Genomic DNA, 18,703 nt, shown 5'->3' with positions numbered 1-18,703 from the left:
GTCTAGCGCCATAGACTCTCTCGTTTAAGCCTACGTAGATTTCAGTCATCAACCCTGCAAGTCATATGCTCCAGGATCACATGACTGAGGATGTAGTGCCAAAGGCAGTTCGTTTCCAAACTCCTAGTCCCTGACTGCACAGTCAGTCTCACAAGTGTATATTCCCTTCTGTTGATGTGAAAAAAGGTTTCAGACTACAGATCTATCGTGGGGTTTTCGTAGAATTTCATGACTTAGTTCTATGATTAATAGAAGTATCAAAAGACTTGTTATGTTATGAAGCTATTTGATCGCTAGAAACACACAAACAGACACAAACACACACACACACACGATCCTGCCCTGAAAATGCCTGTATCTTAATAAAGGCAGCAGTTGGAGAATATGTGAGCAAAGAGAATCCCCAGGGCTGGCGAGGCAGCTCACAGCTGAGGAGAAAGCTGGTAAGTTTAGAGCAGGGAAATTCATCAGAAGGTCATGGGGAGACTAGTTTCCAGCTCTTTTCTAAAGGGCTTTGCTTAGGGGAGAGAAAATACCTTTGAGTTTGAGAAAGAAACAAATCAAGGTTAAAGGGGAGAAATCTGGTTCTTTATCCTTTAAGCAACAGTTGCCCCAAAGGGATTCCCCAATAAGGACGGTGGCCAGGTTCTCTACAGTGCTCGATGAGCAAAGATAGTAAGGATGAGAGACAGATGGGTGTGTGTGTGTGTGTTAGATGCATGTGTGTGGAAATACATATGTGTGTGTGCATTAACATGCACCTGTGAATAAACATGCATGCATGTGTATATGAATGTGCATGCATGTGTGCACCTACGTTACGTGAGTCTATGTTGTATATTTATGTATTTTTGTGTGTACATGTATGTATATGAATATGCATGTGTGTAAGTATGAATATATTGCATTGGGCAAAAAAGTTTGTTCAGTTAGTGGATAAAGTGTTCGACAAAGTTCTTCAAAGAAAATGAAAAATATCTTATTTTGACTTAAAACCAAACAAACTTTTTGGCCCGCCCAATATTTATGTGTATGTGTATGGATATGGAAGTGCATGTGTGTGTGTATGAACATGTGTATGTATGAATGTCTATGTGTATGCATATGAATATGGAGGTATGGATGTGTATGTGTGTGGATATATGTGTGTATGAATATGCACAGTGTGAATGCATGTATGTGTATTGTGTATACAAATATATTTGTCTGCATGTATCTCCACACATAATATGGAGGTATGGATATGTACGTGCGTGGATATATGTGTGTATGAATATGCACAGTGTGAATTCATGTATCTGAATGTGTGTGTATAAATATATTTGCCTGCACGTATCTCCTCACAGTCCTGGGTCTCATTCTTCTAGCGCCAGGCTGGTATTGCAGTTGTAAATGTGTTTGATACGAAGCGATACCACATTGGAGAAATAAGCTCTTAAATGGACCTCATTTGCTTACATACATCTTTCCTTTGAGGTTTATCCAAGATTTTTTATATTTGGGGGGGGATTAAAATAGCAATGTGTTAAATGAGAAAAACGTGAGATCAAAGCTAGACGCTGCCTTCAGTATATGATTTTAATGTTTCCTCTGTTGAAGAATTAAGGAAAGAAAATAATATCAAGAAGGGGTAAAATGATTCCCACGCATACTGACGAGACAACTTCAACTCACAGTGTTTGGCTTTTTTGTCGTAGTTAAAAGTGTTGTAGTTAAAAGGCACTGGTCAGATGAGGTTTCTCATCTCATGAGATGTTGGCAATATATGAATGCAAAGCTGCTCGTGCTGAGAATAAAATGACTGAAGGCCTGGCCTGTTGTTGGGCAAATGGAGTGGCAGTCTTTCCTAGGTGCCTTGTCTATTTTATTTGTGTTGCTTTTTTCTCCTCTAAATGAGATAAGAGTAGCATCTACTGCATGCACTCTGCCTTGAAGAGAAGTTATGAACAGCTGGGCTTGAGACAACCCAATAAATCATCTTCCAGTATTGCTAGGTCTGCCTCCGTGTGGCTCTCGCTGGAGCATATCGATAAGTGTTCCTACCTGCCCACTTCTTCCTGTGCCATATGGATTGCATCCACCTGCAGTGAACACATCACTGATGGCCATCAGTGTGGGTCTGAATTATCTGATTAACCAGTGAAAAGAACAGGTTTGTTGATTCAAACTATTGTTGTTCGGTCACTCAGTCACGTCCGACTCTTTGCAACCCCATGGACTGCAGCACACCAGGCTTCCTTGTCCATCATCATCTCTTAGAGCTTACTCAACCTCAGGTCCATTGAGTCAGGGATGCCATCCAACCATCTCATCCTCTGTCGTCCCCTTCTCCTCCTGCCCTCAATCTTTCCCAACATCAGGGTCTTTTCCAGTGAGTCAGCTCTTTGCATCAGGTGGCCAAAGTATTGGAGTTTCAGCTTCAGCATTGGAAGGATTTCCAATGAATATTCAGGGTTGATTTCCTTTAGGAAAACTAGTAAGAAAAGCTGATTAAGTGTACCTGGGACCCATTGCTGCATAACTTTTAAGACCATAGGAGAGCTTGTTGTACTGAATACTTAGAAGATTCCTTCCTAGTCTCCAGCCAACTTATCTACTTGCTCTCCTGACCCCTTACTTCCATCCTCAGTGCTGGGACTCTGGGCGTGTATCCCCTTACCCTTCTCCCGGCCCTCCTCCCCACCAGCATGTCTCTTTCTGGGTGGTTCTATCTCTTGTCTGCGCTGTCAGGGCTGCTCTTTGCTCAGCTGTGATGAGGCCCTGGGGAAACACTGTGCTTCTGGCCAGTCTCTTCTTTCTGCTTGCCACATCCAGAGCGGTGAGTGTCCATCCATGGACCCCGCTGCTGCCTCATCCTCATCCTGACGTCACTCTTCTTCCCAGCCCCTCCCAGTTCTCATCTGTGGGCAGGAAGGCTTCCTGACCTCACCGTGCTATCATCAGGACTGAATGACCAGAGTCATCTCCTTCTTCACGCTTGCGTGTTCAGTCCTGTCTGACTTTGCAGCCCCACGGACTGTAGCCCAAGTAGCCTCTTGGTCCATGGGATTCTCCAAAAATACTGGAGTGGGTTGCTATTTCCTCCTCCAGGGGTTCTTCCCCACCCAGGGATCAAACCCATGTCTCTTGTGGCAAATGCATTGGCAGGCAGATTCTTTTACCACTTGAGCCACATGGGAAGTCTTGGCATGGGATACAAAGTTGAGCACCTAACTGACTCTTTGCAAACCCATGGACTGCAGCCTGCCAGGCTCCTCTGTTCATGGAATTCTCCAGGCCAGAATACTGGAGTGGGTGGCCATTCCCTCCTCCAGGGTCTCTTCCCAACCCAGGGATTGAACCCATGTCTCCCTTATTGCAGATAGATTCTTTACCATCTGAGCCACTAGGGATGACCATAGTTCATAAAATGTAAGATGTCATTGATGATAAAATGAATCATAATTTTTCCAGCCATAAAAGGAGAAGAAATGCTGTCAATAACCCATGACATGCCATCAATGGTGAGAGGCATCCAGATTTCAGAGCTGGTAAAATGTGGAGTATGGCATATCCTAAAGAAAAAAAAAAAACAGTGAAATAGAATTTAAAGGGATGCTCAAATGAGCTGCTTACCAGTGTAAACTGGTTTATTAAGTGATGGATCAGCTGTTTCTGAGTCAAGAGAAGGTATTGATGTCGTAAAGGTGTTGGCTAAAATATGTCGTTTTCATAGCAATGGAAGCAGTTACGTGATGTACCAGATTCTGGTTGGTTATGCGTGGGAGAAAAGGCGAACTGTGGAGTTTGGATGGCCTTGGCTTCCTAAAGTGGAAGTTGTATTGCGATAGCAAGGGCTTCTATAAGAATTTTTTTTTCTAAGTGTGACCATAATCTTAACATGCTTATTCCACTTGGTTTTCCATTTGTTTTTCATAAATTTGAGGCACGTAAGACTTGAGGAATCTGAGGGTTGCCTTGGGAATCCTGTCTTTTGGACATCTAGTTCTGGCCATTTTCTGGGTTTTTGAAAACCATGTAAGGACCATTTCCCTCTGTATGGTCTCCTGGCTCCAGCTGTGAAAGAGAGCCGATCATTCTTTAAGACTTTGTTAGTTTCAACACTTTACCACACCCAGATTTTCATGAAAATTTAAGTATGTTGTGTTCTGTGTATTGACATTTCAGTGTTTTTATGAACCATGGGGATCAAAAGTTAGAAGCCAAATTGAGTCCAGACCCTTATTTTATAATTCTTCTGCTGGAACCATAGGAGCCTCTCAAAATATTCATCTGTTACAGAAAAAAATTCATGTGCTACAGGACCTCTGAAATCTTTTGCTGGAAATGTCAGTATGCTTAAATGTGCATTCAACTCTTTTTTTTAATATAAGCATTGTGGGTCCTTTGTTGTACCCAAATCTAGTTACCTAAAAACAGAATAATATTTTAGTCTTATGTTTGAAATATAATCTAGTTGAGTTCTCTTCACTTTCTGGAACTATTGGTCAACTGCTATGACCAAAGTCCAAAGGAATGGTCCTCATATGTTGTTGATGTATTCAGCATTTAAATAATAAACAACACTATGTACTAACACAGCGGTCCCATTTCTTTGGGGGGCCATTTGCTTAGAATTTATGCGTTTCTCCTAAGTTCATAAAAACGGCATTGGTCGCCTGCCACCGGCCACATCAGAATATTCCAGCTTTCTGAAGCTACAGAAAAACACCCCTGCACACCAGCACACACCAATCTAAAGTTCACGTCTTTTTATAGTAACATAGAGGCAGGCATATTAAATTATTATGCCACGTTTCTGCCAGGTTTGGACTTCTTTTTTTTTTTTCTTTTAATTCTCTGTTATAAAGCAACCAAAACAGTTCCCGAGTCCCCGAGGCTGGCCGAAGGTTCTGAGGGAATAAGCCATACATGTTAACTAAGGCATCTGCCCACACCTTTGGCAGGTAGGCAGGTAGGTAGGTGAGATGGCTGTGGATGAGGAGGGAAGCCAGGTGTCAGGGGAGCACGGAGAGCACCCGTCGAGGCCAAGAACAGTCAGTTGCAGAGCTGGAGACAAGGGCCTCACGTGGTCCTGGTTACCAGGCCCTGTGCAGCGGTCCATTCTGGTTTTAATCCCACTGGGCTCGCTCGTTTCCCAGCTTTGAAGTCCCAGGGCCGCTGGGGTGGGAGAATCCTATGCCTCAGCCTTTGTCATTCATCCTGGGACCAAAGGGATGATGAAACCTGCAGGCAGTAGGCAAAGTCACGTGGGTGAACAAAGGCTTGCTGTTGGTGTATGGCCTTCCTTTTCTTCTAAAGAACAGCCGTCAGCTTTAGGGAGCCTCCTCGTTTGAAGCAGGTCTCTGAAAGCCACCCTTAGTTTCTTTCTACCCCTTCATTGTTCTGATGTGCTGAGTTGGTGTGTGTGTGTGTGAGTGTGTGTGTATCTGATTCCATTTATTATTTATTTTTTCCTCACTTGTACTAAGTCCTAGATGTTTGGCTGCTTTGGCTTACTTAGCATCCCTCCTGGGCACGCTCTCTTGTCTTTCCAGAATACGGACCACACGTCACCCCTTTTGAAATGAAACGTTTTATCCTAAAGCTGTCTCATTTTTAGACAACTTCTCCTCTAGCGAAGAAAAGCAACTTTTGCTCTTCCGAAGGCTATGGCCGTCCTCATGAAGGATTCATGCAGAGGAGAGTTTTTCAGATGTGCAGGAAAGCTGTGTGCCCCCCGTATCTCTAGCTTTTATCAATTTCTTCCCCTAAATCGATCTCCGTTAACTTTGATTTCTTTCTTTAGAAGACCATGTGGTGAAATAATGCTATGCCAGATGTGAGGATAGGTTCCTCCCGCCCCAAACACACACTGAAGCGTTGTTTCAGTTCTCGTAAGCTGGTCCAGTGTCTAAATCCTATACTGCGTTTACATCTTTGGTCATTGGGTGTGTTTGCCAGAATATCCTGCTTTATCTAGGGGATACACTCCTATTTTCACATCGTTACTCTTTGTGCTGTGAAAGCCGCCTTCTTACTCATTCATGATGTGAAGTCTGTCCCTCGCATTTAGCCCATTTCTGCCAGTTTATTCGTGTTTCTCTTAAGCCAGTGAGCCAATGCTAACATTACATAGTATGTTATTCCCCTCTGAGGCTTGGTGGGGTCTGCAGGACCAGGCAGGAGAGCCTTGTTTTCTTTGTCCTGAGTGTGTAAAAAGCATTCTCTCCAGTGCTGCTATGGGAAGGCAGACCCTGTTTTGCAAACTTTATTGAAGAAGCTCTAATTTTGCCTTTGTGGATTAGCAGGACTGCACTAAGTCCGTGGTGCCAATTTGATTTTTAACCCAGCATCTGTGAGTTGAGACTCCTTACATCCGCTTGCTCCGTTTGTGATCTGTCCAGGGAGCCCCTAGATTCAGGTTCCCCCCTCAACCTCCCGCCCCACTCCCCATCTGCCATGCCCGTTTCTCAGATTGGTGCTGTTTGCTGATGTGTTTGCTTTTGCTGGGTGGTCAAGATGCCTGCTTTGTGTTCTTTTTGTCTTTCCTGTGCCTGCTTCGGGCTCTCCGGTTGGCCCAGCACACGGTTTTGTAGAGTTCGTGTTACTGTTTAAATCCTCAGCTCACTGTTTCCCCAAACATCACAGGGCTCTGGTTCTAAGGGATTTTAGCCATGTCAGTGGGGAGCGGGGGCTGTTACCTCCGCACAGTACCCTGAGTGGCTACCACTCAGATCCAGAGCATTGAGTTTGTTCTTGTGATTTTCCCCACTCACTGATTCATAGCACACTGTGCCCCGCTGGCTGTGAAGTTCATGCACTTGGAGAGTGATGAAGTTGCTCCCTGGGTAGGTGGGGGGAGGTATAATGGGAGGGGGTACACACTGGATTGGGGGGTGCTTTGTGAAAATGCGTGTGCTCCCTAAAGATTCAGATACTTCTTTGTATCTGTAGGGAGGGAGGTTTCTCTTTTAGAAAGGCTGCTTTGAAGAGCTTTATTATTAATATTAACAACTGGGGTGAAGAAGAGCATCCTGACTTAAGTATCAATTCAAACAAGAACGGAGTGCTAACGCAGACCCACATCCCAAACTGAGAAATGTTTAAGAAGAACGTCCTAGGCTCTGGGGGCAGGAGGGAGCTGATGATAAAACACTCATTGGAGTCCTCATGAATTCCCTGTTTGATCTTGGGTTGCTCACTTCCAGGTGAGATCTAGACCTTTCCGGATCTCAGATTCTCCCCTCTGGGGGATGAGAAGTCCAGACCAGAAGGTTGCCATAGTTTTCCATTTTTAAAAAAATGTGTGATGCAAACGGCATTTGCTTCTCCAAAGCTAATAGCAGTACCAAGGTGTTTAAGAAATGAAATAAACGTGGATTCCCATACGGACTTTTTTTTTTTTAACTATAGAAAGCAGAATTGGATTGCGTTGTATTCTGTGTAGCTGCTGCATGAGGTATCATTCAAGCAGCTGAGAGTTCCCAGTCATATTTGGCTTTGTGGATTTGGCTATAGAATGTCAGCCTGGCCATAGGCTAACCACTTGTTTGACTTAAAGCCTCAGAAGAATGGTTCAACAATGGCACATTGCTGTTTCTTTTCAACAAATCATGCAAAATGAGCAGAGATAGGAATAGAAATCGAGGGTGAAAAAGAGCTATTCACTGGTATAGGTATTTTAAACATCCTAGAGGCCTCTGGTTAATTCACAGCTTTTTTTTTTTTTTTTGGTTCATTTATCATCCAGATGTTCGCCATCATGGAAGCACCACTTGAAACTCTATCTCAGCTAATAACTTAGAAATGGAAAAATTCGTATCTTTGTCTGTCTGTCCTTTGGTGCCCCATTTCCCCCACACTCTTCTTCTAAGTAGCTCTTCTTTAAAATCTCCTGGGAATGTGGCAGTTTTGCCAGATGCTTAGGTGTTAGTGGGCACATGTCTGCTTTTTAATCTTCGTGACCATGCTGTACCCTGTCTGGTTGAATTATAGATTGCATTTGTCAAATAATGACACATGCAATTGGATGTCTTCTAAGACCTTTGAAATTCAACTTCCTTGAGTCGAGATTAAAGTGGATATTATCTGCACGGCTGCAGTCAGGCCTGGGATGTTTGGGGACCTGCAGGAAAGTTTTTCTGGGTCTGCCAGTTCCAACTTTTACCTTCTTTGGGAAAGAAAGCCAGCTCCTTTTTTCTTCTGAAAGGTAGAAACAGACACCAGAAAAGGTACCTAAACAGTGGGGTCCCAGTTAGAGATGACTCTGACGTTAGCGACTTTCTGCAGCACGGCTGTTCCTTGGCATGTCCTGAAGGTGTGTCTCTCTGGGCGTTTAGGAAGCGTTATCAGTCGTGAGCGAGGACCAGTCACTGTTTGAGTGCGCCTACGGCACGCCGCACCTGCCCAAGACGGACATGACCGCGTCCTCCTCCGGCGACTATGGACAGACATCCAAGATGAGCCCGCGCGTCCCTCAGCAGGACTGGCTGTCTCAACCCCCAGCCAGGGTCACCATCAAGATGGAATGTAACCCTAACCAGGTGAACGGCTCAAGGTAAGGAGACCGCGGGCTCGGATCCTCCCGGTTGCCTGGGTCCCCGTCCCCTGAAAAGGCCGAGTAAAAATGGATGGCATTGCCCCCAAGACATTGCACAGGAACCCTGGGCAAGGCTGCGAAAATGTGTTCGCCAGTGGTTTGCGCGGAGGATAGAGGTTGTGAAGAACCGGTAGTCTATTTACCGAGAACTCGCTTTGAAGAGGAGATGTGCAGTTCTAATTTCCCAGGCATGAGGGCGGCGTGGGAAGGGGGGCCTTGCCCACATATGGCAGAACTCATCTCGGAGGGTTTTCTTGCCTGGAAAGTAAAACTGTCTTCAGTTTAAACGGTGGGAGAGTGTCAGCCCGTGGGCCGGCGGCACAGCGCACGTCTGCCCCACGTGATGCTGCGGATGGATCCGCTGCCTGTGTCCGCCTGCCCCTCCCCCGTCACCGTCTCTGAATGCGTGCTTTTCCCTCTCCTCTTTACTTAACACTGAAAACCAAGCACCAGCGTCACTCCTAAGTGTTAACTCTTCTGAGTGTGTCATGCCGCTGTCACCTAAATGCAGCGAATTAGCGAACGTGTTATCCCGGGCACTTAAAAGCATTTCATCAGACGCCGTTTTGAAAAGTAAAACTGATTTCAGTTATGATATAATGGGTGCATGCATGCTAAGTCGCTTCAGCCGTGTCCAACTCTGCAACCCTATGGACTCTAGCCTGCCAGGCTCCTCTGACCGTGGCATTCTCCAGGCACGAATGCTGGAGTGGGTTGCCATGCCCTTCTCCAGGGGATCTTCCCAACCCAGGGATCGAACCTTGAGTCTCTTCTGTCTCCTGCATTGGCAGGGAGGTTCTTTACCACTAGTGCCACCTGGGAAGCCCTGTGATGGAATATCCCATATACATTCAGGAAGAATCATTTAAATTCCCAGGACAAAGAGAATTTCATTTAAATTTGCATAATCTGCCTAGAGTCACAAGAACAGCTCACCTTTTCTGGTGCTTTACTTCATAGAAAGCCCTTTTGTATGCATCCAGTGGCCACTCCAGTACTCTTGCCTAGAAAATCCCATGGACAGAGGAGCCTGGTGGGCTGCAGTCCATGGGGTCGCTAAGAGTCGGACACGACTGAGCAACTTCACTTTCACTTTTCACTTTCATGCATTGGAGAAGGAAATGGCAACCCACTCCAGTGTTCTTGCCTGGAGAATCCCAGGGACGGGGAAGCCTGGTGGGCTGCCGTCTGTGGGGTCGCACAGAGTCCGACACGACTGAAGCAACTTAGCAACAGCAGCAGCAATGGCCTGTCAGTCTTCTAAGCAGCCCTGAGAGGAATGCTCGTCCCCATTTGGTGGATGAGGAAACGGAGACCCAGGCATTTTCTGGCTAACCCAAAGCATCACTTCAAGCAACTAGGAGATTGGCTCCAAACCAAGGGTGTTTGATTCCACACCCAGTGCACTTTTCCACTCTGTTGCAGCTACAGGGGACCCTTTTTGCTACTTACATATTTTAATGCTCAATATGTTTTTAAATAAGTGTTGTGTTTTATACATGCTGGAGACCATCGAGTCAACTTCTAGCGTGGTGTCGGTGAAGGTGCCAAATCAGAGTCCCCAGAGGGAATGTCACCCATGAGGCTGGAGGTGCCAGACACAGAGATGGGAGGTGCTAAGGTTTACCGGGGCTCCAGGGAGTCGTTCACTTCCGTGCATCTCGTTTCTTCTCGGAAGCGGGATGTTGCCTCTCTGCTGTGATGCTGGTCCCTGAAGTGGATTCTAGCCAAGGTGGGCTCATCCTGGACCTCATCGAGGGAAAACTCCTAGACTTCGGAAAGGACCTGGGTGGGATTGCAGTCATAGAGTCCAGCAGGTTCCTCTTTACATATGCTGCTACTGCTAAGTCGCTTCAGTCGTGTCCGACTCTGTGCGACCCCATAGACGGCAGCCCGCCAGGCTCCCCTGTCCCTGGGATTCTTCAGGCAAGAACACTGGAGTGGGTTGCCATTTCCTTCTCCAGTGCATAAAAGTGAAAAGTGAAAGTGAAGTCGCTCAGTTGTGTCTGACTCTTCACGACCCCATGGACTGCAGCCCACCAGGCTCCTCCATCCATGGGATTTTCCAGGCAAGAGTACTGGAGTGGGGTGCCATTGCCTTCTCTGCTCTTTACATATAATACGCATAAATATGTCATAGGTGAATCCTGTCCATCTAATAGAATGTTTCCACTGACCGTTCACTGCATTTGCTCCTGAGACTTGCTCTGTTCTGAAGAATGTAGCTGTGTTTATTTAGTAGGGTCGCTGTGCTGCCAGCCCTCTAAACAGTAATGGATTCTCTTTTTTTGTTGTTGTTTAATTTTTTTTAACTTTACTTTGTATCAGGGTACAGCCAATTAACAAACAATGTTGTGATAGTTTGGGGTCAACAGCAAAGGGACTGAGCCATCCATCTAGATGGATCCACTCTCTCCCCAAAATCCTCTCCCATCCAGGCTGCCACGTAGCACTGAGCAGAGTGGTGGATTCTGTTTCTAATGGAGTCACGTGATCCCATACACGCCAGGATAGTCACGATGGGGTGGGGTGCGTTTCTAAAGAGGTCTTCTTCCAAGGCTCGTCTCTACCTGTGGGAAATACATCAGCATGGGTGTCGCACACGTGTGTGTGTGTCTGTGCACGAGCGTGTGTGAGAGAGACAGAGACAGATGGAGATGGAGGGGGAGAAGGAGAAAGAATCAGAGAAAGCACTTCGGGCAAAGGGCACCAACGTGGCTTCCAGCTGGCAGTTAGCAGGGGGATCTGTGCCCTGGCCCTTTTTGCCAAGTCTGGCCTCAGGCCAGCTCTCGGAGTGCCAGTCTGGATTTAGAAAGGCTCAGAAAGGAGCCTGAGCCAGGAGGTGAGAACGATGTTGCAGAAGTGAGACTTTCCTTCTGGCCAGATTTAAATGAATGAACAAATAAGCAAACAGAGGAATAGATAAATAAGGGAGGCGCTTGAATACCGTTTCCTCCGATGTAGGTCTGTGCTTTTCCTCAGGAGACCACGTCCACCTGCCCTCCTGGCTGGACCATGGGGGCCACCTTCCCAGCCCAAGGTTGGTCACCCCAGGAATTTGGGATGGAGTGGGCTGGGGGGGGGTGTTGCTCAAGGCAGCCTTGAACTTGGCCTTGAGGCGTCAAGTCCCTAAGAAAGACATGACCCCTGGGAAGCTACTCCTGTGTTCCTGGCTTACTGGGGAACTTGTCTTGGCAGTTGCAAAGCGGTGGCTCAGGCAAGGGTCTCTTTCCTGGGAAATGAAACCATGTGTGGAGGAACTGGACCGTTTTCTTGTAGGGGAGTAACAGTAGGGAAGCATCAGTCATTTCTTCTCCCAGGCTCTCATGGAGCTCTGCAATGCTCAGAGGTGTCCCATCAGAGGCTCTTTAAAGGCAGTTCCAGCTTTGGGAGAAAACCGGGAAGTGCTTTGGTGGCGGCTTCCGAGGGAGGCCACCTTGTCAGCATCTCCGTCTTCTTCCTGGATGCATTGTGGTGCCTGCCCAGTGGGCACTGCCCGGGACGAGCACATGGCTGACCCACATGGCCTGTGAGCCAGAGCTGAGGATGTCCTGGATGGGGAATGGTGAAGCTGCTGTGGACTGGTGCAGGGGAGGAAGCTCAGTTCGGCGGGTCTGAGCTATGACACAGATGTCAACCGGTCCCCCAGTGCCGTTCCCTCTCATCCAGAATGTTCTAGAAACACAGGAGGGTGGCATGTGTTGGTCCTCTCTGGAGAAGACGCTTTTGCCCGTTCTTCCTGAGCTCAGCGTCCACGGGAGTCCAGTGTGGTGGGGCCTGGCCTTGCCGTGTCAGTCGGGTTCTCCAGAGACAGGACCAGTAAGGTACCTGCTGAAGAGATTTGGTGTAAGAAGTTGGCTCATGCAGTTGCAGAGGCTGTCAAATCTGACATCTGTTGGGCATGCAGTGGCAGGCTGGACACTCAAGCAGGCGTAGATGCAACGGTCTTGAGGCAGAATTCCTTCCTTTTCAGGCAAAGCTCAGGTTTTGCTTCCGACCTTCAGCTGATGAGACGAGGCCCACCGGCATTATCAAGGATAATCACCTCTCTTTAAAATCAAAGGGTGGTTGATGTTAACCACACCTTTGAAATACCTTCAGACCAATGCCTCGATTGGCATTGGATTTAAGTCACTGAGTGTGGTGGCCTGGCCAGGAAGACTCAGAAAACTGACCACACGCGGGGCTCCTGGCTGCTTGGCTGGTCAGTGGTCAGTGGAGCTGTTCCTTTCAGACTTCCAGACCAGCGTTTGTTGGTGCAGCCACTTCCCTGTCCCGGAAGGACTCAGCCTGGCTGAGTGGGAAGTGTTGGAAGGAGGTTCATACAGCAAATTGATGTCACCAGGCCACACCAGGACCAGCCTTCAGCTGTGACCAGTGCAATATTGCAAGGTGGACATGAGGCATAATCTGCGCTTCAGAATGTAAGGGGCTTCCCCTGAAGGGGAGTGAAAATAAAAGTGTTAATCACTAGGTCGTGTCCGACTCTTTGCAACCTCAAGGGCTGCAGCCCTCCAGGCTCCTCTGTCCATGGGATCTCCCAGACAAGAATTCTAGAGTGGGTTGCCATGCCCTCCTCCAGGGGATCTTCCCGACCCAGGGATCGAACCCAGGTCTCTAACATCGAAGGCAGATTTTTTGCCATCTGAGCCACCAGGGGAAGCCATGGAGGAAGGGAAAACTCAAAACTCAATCAGTGGACCTAAGGCCCATTTCCTCTAGAGGATTCGAAGAGGCAGCACGTAGACAGAGGGACCTCTCAGGATCAAATCCACAGATGCTGCTGACTCGCTGCATGATCTTTACACGTGTCAGTTCTGGCTCCATAGACGGGAGCATGGACGTGCGTTGACTCCACCTTCATTATGGAAACCCCCAGTGAACACCTGGCTGTTCCATCTCTGCCCCGGAGTGTCAGGGGACAGAGGCTGAGGTCGTGGAGACGGGGATCCTCCCGGGAGGGGCTCGTGGCAGGGACACAGTGGAGGTGTGGTTCTGTTTCGTCTGAGCACCAGGGCCCAGGATGCAGCCCCTGAACATGCCTCCTCGCTGCATCTTTCTGGAGAGGGTGGATGTATCACCCACTGCCTGGAAGCCCCAGGCCAGGGGTGCCCAGGAGTCAGGGGCTGCAGCCGGAAATGAAGTGCATCTCCAGCTCCTTCTCGTTGTCCTTGCTCTGAGCTCTGGTGCAGTGGACTTCCCTGCAGCACACTTGCTTCTGGAAGTCAAGTTCAGGGGGAATCGACGAAAGTCACAGATTGGACTTGGGCCAGAATGTGTGGGTTGTTACCTCTGTGGCCCCTCCTTGCTCTTTTGCAAACATCCCCCGGGGGGAGGAGATCCCTCTGTAGGCTGGGTGATGCCAGAATACCACCCCACTCCTACTGCTTTAGAGTCCAGTCCCTGAGAATGGAGTGTGCTTCCCCAGTGGCTCAGTGGCAAGATATCCATCTGCAATACGGAAGACTCAGGAGATGCAGGTTCGATCCCTGCATCAGGAAGATCCCCTGGAGGAGGAAATGACAACCCACTCCATTATTGCCTGCAAAATCCCATGGACAGAGGAGCCAGGTGGGCTCCAGTCCCCGGCATCGCCAAAGAGTCGAACGCAACTGAGCATGCACGCAGCATGCACACATGAGCCCTGGGAATGGTCTTCTCGATTCCTATCCATCCGTCACCCTCAGAGGGAAAGGCTAAGGCTGGAGAAGGGAGGGACTGAGTTTCCCAGGCAAGTGATGAAATTCTACAAAACCTCAGCCCCAACGCGCCCACAGGCTCCTGAAGTGAAATACAAGCGGTGAAGTGAGATCTGCTTCCATTCTAAAGGAGCCCTATAAAAAATAATAAAAGGAAAACAGGAGAGAAAGGCACCTTGAGCCAACAGGGATGTAATTGTGGGTTTAGCTTGGCAGCGGCAGCACCAGATCACACAATTCTTGCAGACACGAGCCTCCCCGCACACCGTGTAGACACAGGACATCGCTTCTCAGTGGTCCCTGGCCACCATGCCTTCCCCCTTCTTCACTCCAGCCTCACATACGAGAAACCCTCAGATGTCTGCACAGTGGAGACATGTGAGCACAGCCCACCTAGCACAGCTGGTGCACACAGAGGCCCTGCTGGGGCTTCAGGGCCGCCCAGCCTCCGGCGAGCTCCCAGCTGATGGCCTTAACTCTGTGTGTGGTTCCTAAGCCACACGCCACTGTAGACCTGCAGGACAGGTCAAGAAAGACACGCGCCAGCACATGCGGTGCACAGGGGGATCGCCTTCCCTTACAGGTGGGCAGTATTGTGTGCAAAGCAGGCTGCTTGACTCTGGCTCAGCATCCCTGTTTTGGACACTCTGCTGGTTGCATGTCCAGGTTGCACTGAGCGTCCTTCATCCTTCCACAGGCAAGGATGCCTCCTCCATGCTGCCCACCTGGAGGCTCACTGCAGCTGGAGCGGAAGGGCTCTGTGTGCCGCGCCGTGAGTCCGGCTCCCAGCCCAGAGCCCAGGCCGCCTGGAGCCATTAACTTATTGTTTGAGTCTGTTGGGCGAGTGCGGACAGGGGGAGCGTCCCCAGCTGTCCTGGTTCTCAAAGCAGGTGCCCTGAGAGCCTCAGCACCACCTGGGAGCTTGTTAGTGATGTGGCTTCTCAGCCCCGCCCAGACCGGCTGAAGCAGAAACTCTGGGGCCGGGGCCTCGCCCTCCAGGTTTCAGCAAGTCCCCCTCCTCACCAGGGATTCTGGTGCTCACTGGTCTAGCCCTACTGCAGGTTCCAGGGAGATGAAAACAGAGAATCCCTGGAGCTGAATAGAAGTGGTCTGAGAGTGGAGAGCCGGGAGAAGGGATGTGCAGAGGAGGGTTTGCGCCCAGGAAGTCTGCCTGGATGGAAGGGGAACCCCCCACCACCAACCTCCCACTGCAGTAGCTTTTGTCTGCCTGAGTCTTTGTGGTGAGGGACTGAGCCTTGCCTTTCTCTGTGGTCTGGGAGACAGATTCACTGTGTGTTGTGAAGAACTCTAGCTTAGGGTCAGACGGCAGGATGCTTTTGATGTGGTATTTAAAAAGCATGGTGCAGGAGTGTGATTAAGGTGACAGAAAAGGGGGCTTCCTGATTGGTCCATCTTGGTCCCAGACATCCCAGCTATGCCTGCAGTCGTTCCTTTTCCCAAGTCTTTATTGAGCACCTACTGTGTGCAGTCGCTGTTACAGGTACTTGCCATGCAGTCATGAAGCATACATGAAAATATTGCCTCTCTAAGTTCACTTTCTAATGGGAAAGACAGCCATTGAGCCGGATAGCTTACTAAAGGCTAGCAGGTTAGATCATAGTAAATGCTAAGGAAAAAAAAAATAAAGGGAACCAGGAGTGGTAGTTCTACAAAGGACAGCCTGAAAACATCACCTCTAAGAACATGACAATTGAGTAAAGTCCCAAAGTCAGTGAGGGGGTAGGTCTTACGGTTAACCAGCAGAAGAACTTTGCAAGTAAAAGGAGTGGTAAGTGCAAAGGTCCTGAGGTCAGTCTGAAGTGTTGGGGGACAACTGAGGCTGATGTTTAGTGACTAAGGGGAAGAGTAATAGGGGTTGAGATGGAGTGATTACGGGGCCAGTGAGGGACTTTGATCTTCACTCTGAGTGAGCTAGGAGGCTCCTGGGGGCTGTTATCAAAGGAGGACATGATGGCTCTCAAATTAAGCAGGATGTCCTTGGCTCCTGTGTTAAAGCTGAAACCCACTAGGAGGCCCCTGCAGGAATTCAGGTAAGAGACAGTGAGACCTGCATGAGGGTGGTAGCAATGCAGGGGTGGGAGAAGTGGTTACATCCTGGACATATGCAGAAGGTAGAACTGATACGTTTTGCTGGTAGGTAAGAAGGATTTCCCTGATGGCTCCGTGGATAAAGAATCCACCTGCAATGCAGGAGACACAGGAAATGTAGGTTCAATCCCTGAGTCGGGAAGATCCTCTGGGGAAGGAAATGGCAACCCACTCTAGTATTCTTACCTGGAGAGTCCCGTGGAGAGAAGGAGTCTGGTGGGCTACAGTCCATGGGGTCACAGAGAATCAGACACAACTGAGCAACTAAGCACGCCCACAAGGAGGGACGAAGAAGGAATTGAGGCTGAGCCCCAGGTTTGGGGACCGCACCCTGGAATGAGGGGTGGACAAGCCAAAGCTGGAAATCCTCCTGAGAACTGAGCCTCGGCCCCTCTGAGTATCAGCCCAGACACCGGGAAGTGAAAAGCGAATGTGTCGGTCACTCAGTCATGTCTGACTCTGCAACCCCATGGACCATAGCACAACAGGCTTCCTTGTCCTTCACTATCTCCCGGGGTTTGCTCAAACTCTTCTCCATTGAGTAGATGATACCATCCAACCATCTCATACTCTGTCATCCCCTTCTCTTCCTGCCTTCAGTCTATCCCAGCATCAGAGTCTTCCCCAATGAGCTGGCTCTTTGCATCAAGGTGGCCAAAGTTTTGGAGCTTCAGCTTCAGCATCAGTCCTTCCAATGAATATTCAGGGTTGATTTCTTCTAGGATTGATTGGTTTGATCTCCTTGCTGTTCAAGGAACTCTCAAGAGTCTTCTCCAGCACCACAGTTCAAAAGCATCAATTCTTTGGCACTCTGCTTTCTTTATGGTACCTTCATGAGGTGATTCCAAACAGAACCACATTTTAAAAAATATTAGCATGATGAGGAGACCTGCTGTCTGAGCCCAGCAGGCTCAGTGGGCTGAAATTAAAAATAAAAAACTCTCAGTTTTACGATGGTGACTGTTCAAATTCCCTACATGTCATTGTGTGGGAAGAGGTGCTTTGCCCAACCCCTGCCTACAGAACAAGATCTTGGCTAAAGGTCTTTTAACATCAGGTTTTCTCATTTTATGTGAAACATTCAATATTTGACCTTTGAAAGTGGCTCCCCGGGACTGGTCTATCTCACATCTTTCTGCTTTGACACATGGAGATTTGACTCCATGTATGTTTTCTGACATTTTCTCGAAGATTTTATGTCCTCTTTTAGGATAGTGAAATTTGCAGTTCTGATGACATTGGTTGCTCTCTGCCTCAGGGTTCTGAATCCGATTGGCATGAAAGATGTCTCCTAGTTAAGCTCGACCGCCTTGCAAACCTTCCAAGCCGTGGGCAGCTCAGTGTCGGAGACTGGAAAATGAGTGTTTTTCCCAACTGTGCTAGTGAAGTCGGGTAGGAATAGCTTGTCCTGCTTACGAGGGACCTTGGGTCTTCACAGACGTCAGTTCACTGGGCCGCGGGGCTGAGGCATGGATTGAGAGGGCTTCGTTTGGGGAAAAGTTAGTGAGGGAGAGGTTACATCCTGGTTCCTGCTCCGTTCTGCTCCGTTCCTCATTTCTCCTCTTGGTGTCACTCAGGACCGTCTTTGCCGTCTCTCGGGATATCGGACGGATGGGTGCCACTTTGTGGAAGAGCCATGCTCTTCCCTGTGATGTGAACGAGTCCCATCAGGTCTCTGTGGATGCTTCCATCAGGGACAAGGGGAAATGCTTGGCATTTTCTCTCCTGTAAAGGAAAATCATCTTGGCTAACCAGGATTTACATAGCCTGTTAGGAAAATGAAACACTGAAGCACCATCACGGCTATCTGCCTTCATTCTTTGCTCTCTGGAAGTGTCTCAAGAAAAACGAAACTCGGGAGATGGAAAGGATGCCACCTCTTCGTCAGGTAAACTCTCTGCAGAGAAGGATCTCATTCTACAGAACATCGTGGTTCCAAAGGATGAATTCGTCAAAGCTGCATTTCCTCCCCAGTTTTCAAGATCCGAGTGTGACGTTGTCTTGCCAATCCCCATTTTCAGCTGCTAAAAGAAACACAGCCTGAAATCATGAAACCTTCTCAGGGAAACGTCAACCCCCTTTTGGGGACAAAGAGCTAACTGTTGGTGGTGACTCTTTAATTAACTTTGTCTTCAACTGCTTCGGAGAAGGGGAACGGGTCTGGTGGGAAGAGGCTGACGTTCCAGGTGTAAGAGAATATTTAGTAAGAGTAAAAATAACACCCAGCTGTGAAGACAAACATCTCCAGTTTCAGTCTGAGCCCCGAGCGCTCCATGAATCACTGCTGAGCTCCACCCGCCGCTCGGCCGCGGGC

General features: G+C 48.5%; 1 protein-coding gene across 5 annotated transcripts in view; it reads left to right on the top strand.

Moving 5' to 3' along the window:
• The window catches only part of ERG (ETS transcription factor ERG), a 316,149-nt gene that overhangs the window by 233,028 nt on the left and 64,418 nt on the right, over positions 1–18,703 (top strand). For all 5 annotated transcript variants that reach the window (XM_027548950.1, XM_027548974.1, XM_027548956.1 and 2 more), the window contains one exon: positions 8,322–8,539. In XM_027548950.1, coding sequence (XP_027404751.1) covers positions 8,322–8,539 — 218 coding nt within the window. The remainder of the gene's footprint in view (positions 1–8,321; positions 8,540–18,703) is intronic.

The sequence above is a fragment of the Bos indicus x Bos taurus genome, chromosome 1 (assembly GCF_003369695.1).
Source record: "Bos indicus x Bos taurus breed Angus x Brahman F1 hybrid chromosome 1, Bos_hybrid_MaternalHap_v2.0, whole genome shotgun sequence".
Lineage (NCBI taxonomy): Eukaryota > Metazoa > Chordata > Mammalia > Artiodactyla > Bovidae > Bos > Bos indicus x Bos taurus.
This window is presented reverse-complemented; position numbering and strand designations above follow the sequence as displayed.